General features: G+C 45.2%; 1 protein-coding gene across 1 annotated transcript in view; it reads right to left on the minus strand.

Annotated features, from left to right (window-relative positions):
- The window catches only part of atrx (ATRX chromatin remodeler), an 87739-nt gene that overhangs the window by 23871 nt on the left and 47485 nt on the right, over positions 1-16383 (minus strand). Inside the window, exons 23-26 of the mRNA XM_029744856.1 lie at positions 15708-15838; positions 13146-13240; positions 12778-12914; positions 3835-3982 (exon numbers count right to left, since the gene is read on the minus strand). Of these exons, the coding sequence (XP_029600716.1) occupies positions 3835-3982; positions 12778-12914; positions 13146-13240; positions 15708-15838 (511 nt within the window). The remainder of the gene's footprint in view (positions 1-3834; positions 3983-12777; positions 12915-13145; positions 13241-15707; positions 15839-16383) is intronic.

Consider the following 16383-nt stretch of genomic DNA (forward strand, 5'->3'; position numbering starts at 1 on the left):
CATGAATTGATATGATGTATTTAGGTGAGCGGACACCTGGAGCGGATGACTTGAGAGAGTTGTCCTTCATGTCATTCAGTATTTCTTTGTGACTAAAAACCCCATTCCTGATTGGCAGATTAGAAGCAAATCAAATCTTATTTGTCACATTCAATGTATATAGTCCAGCTGGCAATTTCATGAATTGTTCAGCAGTCTTATAGCTTGGGTGTAGAAGCTGTTAAGGAGCCTTTTGGACCTAGACTTGGTGCCCCAGTACCGCTTGCCGTGCAGTTTCAGAGAGAACAGTCTATGACTAGGGTGATTGGAGTCTTTGACAATTTTTAGGGCCTTCCTCTGACACCGCCTAGTATAGAGGTCCTGGATGGCAGGAAGCTTGGCCCCAGTGATGTACTGAGCCGTACCCTCTGGAGTGCCTTGCGGTTGGAGGCCGAGCGCGGTAATGCAACCGGTCAGGATGCTCTCGATGTTGCAGCTGTAGAGCTTTTTGAAGATGTGGGGACCCATGCCAAATCTTTTCAGTCTCCTGAGGGGGAATAGGTTTTGTCGTGCCCTTTTCACAACTGTCTCGGTGTGTCTGGACCATGATAGTTTTTTGGTGATGTGGACACCAAGGAACTTTAAAATCTCGACCCACTCCACAAAAGCCCTGTCGATGTGAATGGGGGCCTGTTCGGCCCTCCTTTTCCTGTAGTCCACGATCAGCTCCTTTGTTTTGATCACATTGAGGGAGAGGTTGTTGTCCTGGCACCACACGGCCAGGTATCTGACCTCCTCCCTAAAGGCTGTCTCAGCGTTGTTCGTGATCAGGCCTACCCTCGGTGTTGTCAGCAAACTTAATGGTGTTGGAGTCGTGTTTGGCCACCCAGTCGTGAGTGAACAGGGAGTACTGGAGGGGACTGAGTATGCACCCCTGAGGGGCCCCCGTGTTGAGGATCAGTGTGGCAGATGTCTTGTTGCCTACTCTCACCACCTGGGGGCGGCCCGTCAGGAAGTCAAGGATCCAGTTGCAGAGGGAGGGTCCTTAGTTTATTGATGAGCTTTGAGGGCACTACGGTGTTGAATGCTGAGCTGTAGTCAATGAACAGCATTCTCACATAGGTGTTCCTTTTGTCCAGGTGGGAAAGGGCGGTGTGGATTGCGTTTGAGATAGCGTCATCTGTGGTTCTGTTGAGGCGGTATGCGAATTGGAGTGGGTCTAGGGTTTCTGGGATAATGGTGTTGATGTGAGCCATGACCAGCTTTTCAAAGCACTTCATGGTTACCAACGTGAGTGCTACGGGGCAGTAGTCATTTAGGCAGGTTACCTTCGCATTCTTGGGAACAAGGGACTATGGTGGTCTGTTTGAAACATGTAGGTATTACAGACTCGGTCAGGGAGAGGTTGAAAATGTCAGTAAAGACACATGCCAGTTGGTCCGCACATGGTCTGAGTATACCTCCCGGTAATCCGTCAGGCCCCGCGTCCTTTTGAATGTTGACCTGTTTAAACGTCTGGCTCACATCGGCTACGGAGAGCGTGATCACACAGTTGTCCGGAACAGCCGGTGCTCTCATGCATGCTTCTGTATTGCTTTCCTCAAAGCGAGCATAAAATACATTTAGCTCGTCTGGTTGGCTCACGTCACTGGGCAGCTCGCGGCTGGGATTCCCTTTGTAGTCAGTAATAGTTTCAAAGCCCTGCCCCATCCGATGAGCATCAGAGCTGGTGTAGTAGGATTCGGTCTTAGTCCTGTATTGACGCCTTGCCTGTTTGATGGTTCGTCTGAGGACATTGCCAGACGTCTTATATGCGTTAGGATTAGTGTCCCGCTCCTTGAAAGCGGCAGCTCTAGCCTTTAGCTCGGTGAGGATGTTGCCTGTAAACCATAGCTTCTGGTTGGGATATGTACATACAGGCACTGTGGAGACGACGTCATCGATAAACTTATTGATGAAGCTGGTGACAGACTAGCACCTGCTGCTCATAGGTTGTTCTTTACAAACACTTATGAATTTAAATACAATTATACCTACACACTGAAGGCTGTAAAGCCGAAACATCTGTGTACGTTATCCCTGATGCAGTGAAAATAATACAAAAAAATGTAATAATGACGTTTTATTCAAAATTCCATCTTTGTTTGTCTGAATTGGTGGGTTTCTGGTTCTTCCTCCACCTCATATGTATATGATAGTTTCTTACATTTTATCCTCACCTTCTCAGCCATGCGTACATTACAAATTACAAATATATATAAATGTATATACACTGCTCAAAAAATAAAGGGAACACTTAAACAACACAATGTAACTCCAAGTCAATTATACTTCTGTGAAATCAAACTGTCCACTTAGGAAGCAACACTGATTGACAATAAATGTCACATGCTGTTGTGCAAATGGAATAGACAACAGGTGGAAATTATAGGCAATTAGCAAGACACCCCCAATAAAGGAGTGGTTCTGCAGGTGGTGACACGACCACTTCTCAGTTCCTATGCTTCCTGGCTGATGTTTTGGTCACTTTTGAATGCTGGCGGTGCTTTCACTCTAGTGGTAGCATGAGACGGAGTCTACAACCCACACAAGTGGCTCAGGTAGTGCAGCTCATCCAGGATGGCACATCAATGCGAGCTGTGGCAAGAAGGTTTGCTGTGTCTATCAGCGTAGTGTCCAGAGCATGGAGGTGCTACCAGGAGACAGGCCAGTACATTAGGAGACGTGGAGGAGGCCGTAGGAGGGCAACAACCCAGCAGCAGGACCGCTTCCTCCGCCTTTGTGCAAGGAGGAGCAGGAGGAGCACTGCCAGAGCCCTGCAAAATGACCTCCAGCAGGCCACAAATGTGCATGTGTCTGCTCAAACGGTCAGACACAGACTCCATGAGGGTGGTATGAGGGCCCGATGTCCACAGGTGGGGGTTGTGCTTACAGCCCAACACCGTGCAGGACGTTTGGCATTTGCCAGAAAAAAACAAGATTGGCAAATTCGCCACTGGCGCCCTGTGCTCTTCACAGATGAAAGCAGGTTAACAATGAGCACATGTGACAGACGTGACAGTCTGGAGATGCCGTGGAGAACGTTCTGCTGCCTGCAACATCCTCCACCATGACCGGTTTGGCGGTGGGTCAGTCATGGTGTGGCATTTCTTTGGGGGGGCCGCACAGCCCTCCATGTGCTTGCCAGAGGTAGCCTGGCTGCCATTAGGTACCGAGATGAGATCCTCAGACCCCTTGTGAGACCATATGCTGGTGCGGTTGGCCCTGGGTTCCTCCTAATGCAAGACAATGCTAGACCTCATGTGGCTGGAGTGTGTCAGCAGTTCCTGCAAGAGGAAGGCATTGATGCTATGGACTGGCCCGCCCGTTCCCCAGACCTGAATCCAATTGAGCACATCTGGGACATCATGTCTCGCTCCATCCACCAACGCCACGTTGCACCACAGACTGTCCAGGAGTTGGCGGATGCTTTAGTCCAGGTCTGGGAGGAGATCCCTCAGGAGACCATCCGCCACCTCATCAGGAGCATGCCCAGGCGTTGTAGGGAGGTCATACAGGCACGTGGAGGCCACACACACTACCGAGCCTCATTTTGACTTGTTTTAAGGACATTACATCAAAGTTGGATCAGCCTGTAGTGTGGTTTTCCACTTTAATTTTGAGTGTGACTCCAAATCCAGACCTCCATGGGTTGATAAATTGGATTTCCATTGATTAATTTTGTGTGATTTTGTTGTCAGCACATTCAACTATGTAAAGAAAAAAGTATTTAAGATTATTTCATTCATTCAGATCTAGAATGTGTTATTTTAGTGTTCCCTTTATTTTTTTGAGCAGTGTATTATAGTTTCTTACATTTTGTCCTCCACCTCCTCGGCCATGCGGAGGATCTCAAACAGCAGCACCATTTTCCCAGAATGCTCCAGGATCTCAGAGTCAGCCTCCGTAACAAACTCCTTGTGCCAGTCAGGACTCCTGGTGCCAGGGCTGGAGGCCAGACGCACTGGGTAGGGTAGAGGGTAAAAATGTATATGTTTTTTATTAGGATCCCCATTAGTGACAGCTAGTCTTACTAGGGTACGACACAACGAAAAGTATTTTGTCAAATTTAATTTACATACATTTTAAATCATTAACATGTAGTGTGTGTGCATCTATCAGTTGCACATACATGTCAGTACATAAACACAACAAGTAGGTCACATGGGGGAGAGGAGTTGTGCCGTGAGGTGTTGCTTTATTTGTTTTTTGAAACCAGGTTTGCTGTTCACTTGCGCTATATAAGATGGAAGGGACTTCCATGCAATCACAGCTCTGTATAATACTGTATGTTTCCCGGGAATTTGTTCTGGAAAAGATCCCTGGTGGCAATGCTGGTGGGATAAGTGCGTGCGCGTCAGTGCTGTGTGTAAGTTGATTATGCAAACAATTTGGAATTTCCAACAATGTTTATTATAACAAGTAGTGACACAGTCAGTCTTTCCGTGCAGCACTGGACCATATGACTGGAAAATAATCAAGACTAGACAAAACTAGAGCCTGCAGAAGTTGCTTTTTGGAGTGTGGTGTCAAAAAAAAGCTGAGCATCTCTTTATTACGGCCAGACCTCCCCCATCTTTACAACCATTGAATCTACATGTTTTGACCATGACAGTTTACAATCCAAGGTAACGCCAAGTAATTTAGTCTCCTCAACTTGTTCAACAGCCACACCATTCATTACGAGATTCAGCTGAGGTCTAGAATTTAGGGAATGATTTGTACCAAATACAATGTTGTTAGTTTTAGAGATGTTCAGGACCAGTTTATTACTGGCTACCCATTCTAAAACAGACTGTAACTCTTTGTTAAGGGTTTCAGTGACTTCATTAGCAGTGGTTGCTGATGTGTATATGGTTGAATCATCAGCATACATGGACACACATTGTGTTTAATGCCAGTGGCAGGTCATTGGTAAAACTAGAAAAGAGTAGAGGGCCTAGAGAGCTGCCCTGTGGTACACCACACTTTACATGTTTGACATGAGTGAGGCTTCCATTAAAGAAAACCCTTTGAGTTCTATTAGATAGATAGATCTGAATCCACGATATGGCAGAGGTTGAAAAGCCATAACACATTATGGTGAATAATATCAAAGGCTTTACTGAAATCTAACAGTAGACCTCCCACAATCGTCTTATTATCAATTACTTTCAACCAATCATCAGTCATTTGTGCCAGTGCAGGACATGTTGAGTGCCCTTCCCTATAAGAATGCTGAAAGTCAGTTCATTTGTTTAGAGAAATAGCATTATATTTAGTCCAAAACTTTTTTCCAAAAGTTTGCAACAAGCTGTGTAACCCTAACTAACCCTGGTAATAGTCTGATACCAGTCAGTGTAACCCTAACTAACCCTGGCAATAGTCTGATAGGAGTCAGTGTAACCCTAACAAACCCTGGTAATAGTCTGATACCAGTCAGTGTAACCCTAACTAACCCTGGCAATAGTCTGATAGGAGTCAGTGTAACCCTAACAAACCCTGGTAATAGTCTGATACCAGTCGGTGTAACCCTAACTAACCCTGGTAGTAGTCTGATACCAGTCAGTGTAACTAACCCGGGTAATAATCTGATACCAGTCAGTGTAACCCTAACTAACCCTGGTAATAGTCTGATACCAGTCAGTGTAACCCTAACTAACCCTGGTAATAGTCTGATACCAGTCAGTGTAACTAACCCTGGTAATAATCTGATACCAGTCAGTGTAACCCCAACTAACCCTGGTAATAGTCTGATACCAGTCAGTGTAACCCTAACTAACCCTGGTAATAATCTGATTCCAGTCAGTGTAACCCTAACTAACCCTGGTAAGTATGATACCAGTCAATGTAACCCTAACTAACCCTGGTAAGTCTGATACCAGTCAGTGTAACCCTAACTAACCCTGGTAATAGTCTGATAAGAGTCAGTGTAACCCTAACTAACCCTGGTAATAGTATGATACCAGTCAGTGTAACTAACCCTGGTAATAATCTGATACCAGTCAGTGTAACCCCAACTAACCCTGGTAATAGTATGATACCAGTCAGTGTAACTAACCCTGGAAATAGTCTGATAGGAGTCAGTGTAACCCTAACTAACCCTGGTAATAGTCTGATAGGAGTCAGTGTAACCCTTACTAACCCTGGTAATATTCTGATACCAGTCAGTGTAAGCCTAACTATCCCTGGTAATAGTCTGATACCAGTCAGTGTAACCCAAACTAACCCTGGTTATAGTCTGATACCAGTCTGTGTAACCCAAACTAACCCTGGTAATAGTCTGATAGGAGTCAGTGTAACCCTAACTAACCATGGTAATAGTCTGATACCAGTCAGTGTAACCCTAACTAACCCTGGTAATAGTCTGATACCAGTCAGTGTAACCCTAACTAACCCTGGTAATAGTCTGATACCAGTCAGTAACTAACCCTGGTAATCGTCTGATACCAGTCAGTGTAACCCTAACTAACCCTGGTAAAAGTTTGATAGGAGTCAGTGTAACTAACCCTGGTAATAGTCTGATACCAGTCTGTGTAACCCAAACTAACCCTGGTTATAGCCTGATACCAGTCAGTGTTACCCTAACTAACCCTGGTAATAGTCTGATACCAGTCAGTGTAACCCTAACGAACCCTGGTAATAGTCTGACAGGAGTCAGTGTAACCCTAACTAACCCTGGTAATAGTCTGATACCACTCAGTGTAACCCTAACTAACCCTGGCAATAGTCTGATAGGAGTCAGTGTAGACCTAACTCGCCCTAGGTAATAGTCTGATACCAGTTAGTGTAACTAACCCTGGTAATAGTCTGATAGGAGTCAGTGTAACCCTAAATAACCCTGTAATAGTATGATACCAGTCAGTGTAACCCTAACTAACCCTGGTAATAGTCTGATACCCGTCAGTGTAACCCTAACTAACCCTGGTAATTGTCTGATACCAGTCAGTGTAATCCTAACTAACCCTGCAGCAAGCCAGGTCTTGGGTAGCAGAATTACCTTGGCTTCCCTCCAGGACAAAGACTTTGCTCTAGGCTCAGATTAAAAATATGGCAGATAGATGGAAAGCTACTGAGGATGTTAGCTGACTCTATAGCCACTTCTAAATTGTCAATGCCAGAAGGTTTTTCATTATTGATCGATAACAATAATTTTCCAACTCTAACTTTACAAAATTCAAACTTGTAATGCTTTTCTTTCATTATTAGTTTTTCTATGAATGAATACGATGGCTGCTCGTTGTTGACATTTCCTGCCTAATGAAGTAATCATTAAAATAACTGGCAGCATCAAATGGTTTTGTGACGAATAAGCCATCTGATTCGATGAAAGATGGATTTGAATTAGTCTTTCTGCCCCTCATTTAATTTAAAGTACTACAAAGTTTTTTTTCCATCATTCTTTATATCATTGATCTTGGCTTCATAATACAGTTTCTTCTTTTTGTGGAGTTTAGTCACATAATTTCAGCCAGTCAGATGTGCAGCCAGACTTATTAGCCACTCCTTTTGCCCCATCTCCTTCAACCATAGTTTTCCAATTCCTCATCAATCCATGGAGCCTTAACAGTTCTAACAGTTTCTTAACAGGTGCATGTTTATTACTAATTGGAAGCAAATTCATGAATTCATCAAGTGCAGCGTCTGGATGCTCCTTATTAATCACATCAGACCAACAAATATATGTTTAATATCATCCAGCTAAATCTTTTGTATGATCTCTTATACACAATTTTAGGCCCAGCTTTTGGAACTTTGGCTTTCCTGGATATAGCCACTATATGGTGATCACTGCATCCAATGGGTACGGATACAGTTTTAGAACAAAGTTCTACAGAATTAGTAAAAATGTTATCAAAATACATACATACATACATACATACATACATACATACATACATACATACATACATACATACATACATACATACATACATACATACATACATGAAAGTATTCAGACCATCACGTTTTTAGGTTACAGCCTTTTTCTAAACTGCATTAAATATTTTTTCTTCCTCATCAAAACACAAACATCCCATAATGATAAAGAAAAAACAGCTTTATACATTTTTGCAAATTTATTAAAAAAAAAAAGTAAATATCACATTTACATAAGTATTCAGACCCTTCACTCAGTACCTTGTTTAAGCACCTTTGGCAGCGACTACAGCCTCGAGTCTTCTTGGGAATGACGCTACAAGCTTGGCATACCTGTATTTGGGGAGTTTCTCCCATTCTTCTCTGTAGATCCTCTCAAGCTCTGTCAGGTTGGACGAGGAGCGTCACTGCAAAGGTGTTTTCAGGTCTCTCCAGAGATGTTTGATCGGGTTCTGGCTTGGCCACTCAAGGACATTCAAAGGGACTTGAAGCCACTCCTACATTGTCTTGGTTGTGTGCTCAGGGTCGTTGTCCTGTTGGAAGGTGAACCTTCACCCCAGTCTGAGGCTCTGGAGCAGGTTTCATCAAGGATCTCTGTACTTTGCTGTTCATCTGTCCCTCGATCCTGACTAGTCTCACAGTCCCTGCAGCTGAAAACATCCCCACAGCATGATGCTGCCACCACCATGCTTCACTGTAGGGATGGTGCCAGGTTTCCTCCAGAGGTGACGATTGGCATTCAGGCCAAAGTGTTCAATCTTGGTTTCATCAGACCAGATAATCTTGTTTCTCATGGTCAGAGTTCTATAGATGCTTTTTGAGAAACTCCAAGCGGGCTGTCATGTGCCTTTTACTGAGGAGTGGCTTCCATCTGGCCACTCTACCATAAAGGCCTGATTGGAGAGATGGTTGTCCTTCTGGAAGGCTTTCCGATCTCCACAGAGGAACTCTGGAGTTCTGTCAGAGTGACTATCGGGTTCTTGGTCAGCTCCCTGACCAAAACCCTTCTCCCGCGATTGCTCAGTTGGCCAGAAGGCCAGCTCTAGGAAGAGTCATGGTGATTCCAAACTTCTTCCATTTAAGAATGATGGAGGCCACTGTGTTCTTGGGGAACTTCAAGCCTGTGGAAATATTTTGGTACCCTTCCCCAGGTCTGTGCCTCGACACAATCCTGGGAAATGTTTTGGTACCCGTCCCCAGGTCTGTGACCCTCGACACAATCCTGTCTCGGAGCTCTACTGACAATTCCTTCGACCTCGTGGCTTGGTTTTTGCTCTGACATGCACTATCAACTGTGGGACCTAATATAGACACGTGCATCTTGCCAGACAAGATGCATCTTGCCATCTTGATGTAATAAATGTATCACTAGCCACTTTAAACAATGCCACTTTATATCATGTTTTCAAACCCTACATTACTCATCTCATATGTATATACTGTACTCTAAACCATCTACTGCATCTTGCCTATGCCGTTCGGGCATCACTCATTCATATATTTTTATGTACATATTCGTATTCATTCCTTTACACTTGTGTGTATAAGGTAGTTGTTGTGAAATTGTTAGGTTATATTACTTGTTAGATTTTACTACATGGTCGGAACTAGAAGCACAAGCATTTCGCTACACTCGCATTAACATCTGCTAACCATGTGTATGTGACAAATAAATTTGATTTGAGCCTTTCCAAATCATGTCCAATCAATTGAATTTACCACAGGTAGACTACAATCAAGTTGTAGAAACATCAAGTACGATCAATGGAAACAGGATGCACCTGAACTCAATTTTGACTCTCATAGCAAAGGGTCTGAATACTTATGTAAATAAGGTATCTGTTTCTTGTTTAATAACTTAGCGAACATTTCTAAAAACCTGTTTTAGCTTCGTCATTATGGATTATTGTGTGTCGACTGATGAGGAAACAACTTAATTTAATACATTTTAGAAATAAAGCTAAAGGTAACAAAGTGTGGAAAAATGGAAGGGGTCTGAATACATGATAGGCACTGTACATGATCTTGTTTCTGTAGTGGTTGTAAACACTCTGTTAGGTTGAATAAAATCCTGAACCAGATTACAGCCACTGGTTACAGGCAGAAGCTTCCTCTTGAGCAGACATCTTGAAGAAAACCAGTCAATATTCAGGTCCCCAAGAAAGTGTATGTATGTATGTATATATATATATATATATGTATGTATATATGTATGTATATATATATATATGTATATATACACACACACACACACACACACACACACACACACATATATATATATATATACACACACATCACATAAACAAAATCAGGCATTTCACACATATTTAGATTCTGACTGTTAGCACTTGGTGGCCTATAGCAACAGCCTCACATTATAGGCTTTAGATGAGGAACCTGCAAACACAGCACTTCAACACTCGACATGAGATATTCTCTAAGCATTACAGGGATATGGCTCTGAATATAGAACAACTTCCCCCATAAGCATTCCTGTCTTTTCTATAGATGTTATATCCTTTTATTGCTACTGCTGTACCAAAGAAATTATCCAAATGACTCTCAGAAATGGCTAATATATGAAAGTTACCTGATGTTCGCCAGTTATTAATTTCATTAACTTTAATTTTAAGGCTACATATGTTAATAAGGGCTATTTTCAGCCCTTTCCTGGGTAGCTTATGAGGGTTAGAAGGCAAACTTGTGCCAGTCAAGACTCCTGGTGCCAGGGCTGGACGCACAAGGGAGGGGAAAGGGCATGGGTTACATTCCGACTACACCGCTCGCATCGCGTGCGACTCTACTCAATTATTGCGCCAACGAGCGTCTGCGTTGCCAAGCGCTAAAATAGAAGTCAGTTCTATTTGTGACGCTGATCGCCTTGTAAGTCCTGCCTCTCCCATCTCCTCATTGGTTTATAGAAGCAGATAACCAATGAGGAGATGGCACGTGGGTATACCCACATGGGCGATTGAAAGACAACTGAGTTCGTCGGGCGTCGTGGTAGTACTATGAAAGTTTAGATGCCAATCGCCATACAAAGTCCAAAGAAGGAAAAGCCTGGAAGGAGGGGAGATGACTAGAAATGATTCGGTTGACCGTTTTATGTCTGGATTAATTGTCGGAGTAGAGGACTTTGTGCATTTCAGTTAAAATAACTCAACATTTATTTCCCAGGACAAATTAGCTGGCAACAGCAAGCTAGCTACATAGGTCAAATTAGCTAGCAACTGCAAGCTAGCTAGCTAAATTGCCATAAATGTTTAATGCTTTTTGACTTGTCCCCAAATTAATATAGTTGGTTTAGAGTTTGTTTTGATATTTTAACCTGCGCTGAGCTGAAGCGGTGAGGTCAGACGGTTCATGTATGTGCCTTGCAAAAGTATTCAGAACCCTTTACATGTTAGTGTTACAAAGTGGGATTAAAATTCATCTAATTGTTTTTTTTTTTTTTTTACAATCTTGACAAAAAATCCCCATTTCAAATAAAATATATCTATTTAAGATATTACTATTTTAGTTAAATAAAAAATCCTAAATATAAAGCCCCTTGTTAAGGCAGGCCTTGGTTCAGGAGGAACATCAGCCCCTTGTTAAGGCAAACCTTGGTTCAGGAGGAACATCAGCCCCTTGTTAAGGCAAACCTTGGTTCAGGAGGAACATTTGGCTTGACAAATCACAAGTTAAATGGACTATAATGATTTCACTTTTTTTTTATGACTCCCCCTTCCTCTGTTCCCCATATATACAACATCTGTAAAGTTCACCAGTCAAGTATTGAATTTCAAGCTGATTGGTAACAACAAATCAGACATTTAATATCTCTTGAAGGTTCATAATGATGCTGTGGATTATGTACACTGAGCAACATCCCATGTTTCATGAGCTGAAATAAAAGATGACAGACATTTTCCAGTAATCAATTGTCATACTTGAGTAGAAGTATAGATACCTTAATATAATCCCTCCACCTGAGAAGGTGTGGCATATCAAGAAGCTGATTAAACAGCATGAGCATTACACAGGTGGCATCTGGGCTAGTCTGTAATAAAGGCCTTTTGTGGAGAATAACTCATTCTGATTGGTTGGGCCTGGCTCACAAGGGGAAGGTCTATGCCCTCCTGGTGCCCACCAGCGCCCAGTCATGTGTAATCCATTGATTAGGGCGTAATGAATTTATTTCAATTGACTGATTTCCTTCTATGAACTGTAACTCAGTAAAACCCTTGTTGCGTTTATATTTTAGTTCAGTATATTAAATCAACCAGGCAAATCAAAGAGAGAACAGTCCTCCTGAACTCTCATGTCACCATGAGGCCATTGGTAATTTTAAAACATCTACCAGAGTTCAATGGATGTTATGGGAGAAAACTGAGGATGGATCTACGACATTGTCGTGACTCCACAATAATGACCTCAATGACAGAGTGTAAATAGACATTTATAAAAAAATATTCCATAACATGCAACTGGTGTGCAACAAAACACAGAAAAGGAACGCTCTTCGGCCTAAGTGCAAAGGCTTAAGTTTGGGGTAAATCTAACATCACCGAGTACCACTCTCCATGTTTTCAAGCATGGTGGTGGCTGCATCGTGTTATGGGTATGCTTGTAAGTGGCAATTTAATCTTTTGAAAAAGCTCTTATGAGACTTACCCAAGAAGACTCACCGCTGTAGTTGCTACCAAAGGTGTTTCGAACATGTATTGACTCAGGGACCTGAATACTTATTTAATTACTATTTTAGTTATTTAATATGAATTAACCTTTAAAAAGAAATTATATATATAAAAACTAATATATATATATATATATATATATATAACACCGTAACATTATAACTGTACATTTCTAGTCAGGTAACAATCAACAGGTTCTATAATTGTATATCTATACCTTCCTCCTCTGGCTCTGCCCGGTTGCGGCTGGAAGGGTCTCCACCTCTGGAACTGGTGTTCCATTCCTTTATCACCTCCAGAGCATCGCTGTCTGAGTCACTATCCTTCTTCCGAGCCTTCCCCCGCTTCTTCTTCCTACGGGGGGGGGGGGGGGCGGACGGACGGACGGACGGACGGGACAGAGCAGAACAAGGTTGTATATTGCAGTATGATAAGACAGTCAACAGTGAAAGGCCGTATATTACATTATGATTGATACTGTAACGTTAAATCAGGGATGATAACTGGTGAGGGACCAGATCAACACGATGGCAAATATCGCCGAAAAGTGACGAGTTTGTGTCCTTGTAAATAATGTGGGGTTACTTTTTCTGTTTCTCGTCCTCAGAGGTCATGCTTAAAGAAGATTCCTCGGTCTCCGAGGCGATGAACTCCTCCATGCTGTCCTCGTCAAAGTACCCCTAAAACACAAGACACACAGTCAGCCCCCCCTAAAACACAAGACACACAGTCAGCCCCCCTAAAACACAGTCAGCCCCCCTGAGACACAAGACACACAGTCAGCCCCCCCTAAGACACAGTCAGCCCCCCTTAAGACACAGTCAGCCCCCCTTAAGACACAGTCAGCCCCCCTTAAGACACAGTCAGCCCCCCCTAAGACACAGTCAGCCCCCCCTAAGACAGTCGGCCCCCCCCAAAACACAAGACCCACAGTCAGCCCCCCCTAAAACACAAGAGACACAGTCAGCCCCCCTAAGACACAGTCAGTCTCCCCTAAAACAGTCAGCCCCCCCCCCAAGACAGTCAGCCCCCACCCCAAGACACAGGCAGCCCCCCCCCAAGACACAGGCAGCCCCCCCCCCGACACAGGCAGCCCCCCCCCCCAAGACACAGGCAGCCCCCCCCTAAGACACAGGCAGCCCCCCCCTAAGACACAGGCAGCCCCCCCCTAAGACACAGGCAGCCCCCCCAAGACATAGGCAGCCCCCCCAAGACATAGGCAGCCCCCCCCCCAAAACACCGGTAGCCCGCCCCCAAGACACAGTCAGCCCCGCCCATAAGACACAGTCAGCCGTCAGCCCCCCCCAAGACACAGTCAGCCCCCCCCAAAACACAGTCAGCCCCCCCTAAGACACACAGTCAGCCCCCCCTAAGACACACAGTCAGCCCCCCCAAAACACAGTCAGCCCCCCCAAGACACACAGTCAGCCCCCCCAAGACACACAGTCAGCCCCCCCAAGACACACAGTCAGCCCCCCCCAAGACACACAGTCAGCCCCCCCCAAGACACACAGTCAGCCCCCCCTAAGACACACAGTCAGCCCCCCCCTAAGACACACAGACAGCCCCCCCTAAGACACACAGTCAGCCCCCCCTAAAACACAAGACACACAGTCAGCCCCCCCAAGACACACAGTCAGCCCCCCCAAGACACACAGTCAGCCCCCCCAAGACACACAGTCAGCCCCCCCAAGACACACAGTCAGCCCCCCCCCCAAGACACACAGTCAGCCCCCCCCAAGACACACAGTCAGCCCCCTAAAACACAAGACACACAGTCAGCCCCCCTAAAACACAAGACACACAGTCAGCCCCCCTAAAACACAAGACACACAGTCAGCCCCCCTAAAACACAGTCAGCCCCCCTGAGACACAAGACACACAGTCAGCCCCCCCCCGAGACACACAGTCAGCCCCCCAAGACACAGTCAGCCCCCCCCAAAGACACAGTCAGCCCCCCCCAAAGACAGTCAGCCCCCCCCAAGACACAGTCAGCCCCCCCCCCAAAGACACACAGTCAGCCCCCCCCAAAGACACACAGTCAGCCCCCCCCAAAGACACACAGTCAGCCCCCCCCAAAGACACACAGTCAGCCTCCCCCAAAGACACACAGTCAGCCACCCCCAAAGACACAGTCAGCCCCCCCAAAGACACACAGTCAGCCCCCCTAAAAAACAAGATACACAGTCAGCCCCCCCCCCAAAGACACACAGTCAGCCCCCCCAAAGACAGTCAGCCCCCCCCAAAGACAGTCAGCCCCCCCAAGACACACAGTTAGCCCACCCCCAAGACACACAGTCAGCCCCCCCAAGACACACAGTCAGCCCCCCTAAACACAAGACACACAGTCAGCCCCCCTAAAACACAAGACACACAGTCAGCCCCCCTAAAACACAAGACACACAGTCAGCCCCCCTAAAACACAAGACACACAGTCAGCCCCCCTAAAACACAAGACACACAGTCAGCCCCCCTAAAACACAAGACACACAGTCAGCCCCCCTAAAACACAAGACACACAGTCAGCCCCCCTAAAACACAAGACACACAGTCAGCCCCCCCCAAGACACAGAGTCAGCCCCCCCCAAGACACAGTCAGCCCCCCCCTAAGACACAAGACAGTCAAATAAGAGCAGGAACATGGGTTAATAAAGAGTTAATTTTAGATTATTATTCTCTAGTTCTCCTGGGCTTTAGTGAAGCGTGTGTTAGTATGTTCTCCTGGGCTTTAGTGAAGCGTGTGTTAGTATGTTCTCCTGGGCTTTAGTGAAGCGTGTGTTAGTATGTTCTCCTGGGCTTTAGTGAAGCGTGTGTTAGTATGTTCTCCTGGGCTTTAGTGAAGCGTGTGTTAGTATGTTCTCCTGGGGTTTAGTGAAGCGTGTGTTAGTATGTTCTCCTGGGGTTTAGTGAAGCGTGTGCTAGTATGTTCTCCTGGGGTTTAGTGAAGCGTGTTAGTATGTTCTCCTGGGTTTTAGTGAAGCGTGTGCTAGTATGTTCTCCTGGGGTTTAGTGAAGCGTGTGCTAGTATGTTCTCCTGGGGTTTAGTGAAGCGCGTCTGTTGGTGGGGGGTGCAGCTGATACAGACCCGTCTCGTTCCCCTCACCCTGTTTTCTTAGCTGATGAGTGTATGAGTCCGTCTGTGTGTACCTTGTTTTCCTTGCTGATGTAGTCCAGCTGGAGGCACCAGGGATGGGTCCAGATTCTACTGAGCATCTGGAAGTCCTGGAAGAGTTTGGTCCCGGCTCGGCCCCGACCCCCTTCCACCACGTTCCCCGCACCTGGCCCACACACACGCAGAGAGAGAGGAGAGAGAAGAGCGAGAAGAGAGAGGAGAGAGAGAGAGAGGGGAGAGAGAACGAGAGAGAGAGAGGGGAGAGAGAGAGAGGGAGAGAGAGAGGGGAGAGAGAGAGGGGAGAGAGAGGGGAGAGAGAGGGGAGAGAGAGGGGAGAGAGAGGGGGAGAGAGAGGAGAGCGAGAAGAGAGAGAGGAGAGAGAACGTATGTCAAACCCACCATAGATATAACTCAATAAGGTACTACTCCCTCACATCAACTCCAGAACAACGTGAGACGTAACACCTCAACAACTAAAATATACAGCGCATTCAGGAACCTGGACTTGTTCCACATTTTGTTCAAACGTTAGTCTAATTCTAAAATGGATGAAATTAAATGTTTTCCTCAATCTACACTAATGACAAAAACAGGTTTAAAACATAATGCAAATTTCAAATAAAAGAGATATCTTATTTACATAAGTATTCAGACCCTTTCCTATGAGACTCGAAATTGAGCTCAGGTGCATCCCGTTTCCATTGATCATCC

Source organism: Salmo trutta, unplaced genomic scaffold (genome assembly GCF_901001165.1).
Source record: "Salmo trutta unplaced genomic scaffold, fSalTru1.1, whole genome shotgun sequence".
Classification (NCBI taxonomy): domain Eukaryota; kingdom Metazoa; phylum Chordata; class Actinopteri; order Salmoniformes; family Salmonidae; genus Salmo; species Salmo trutta.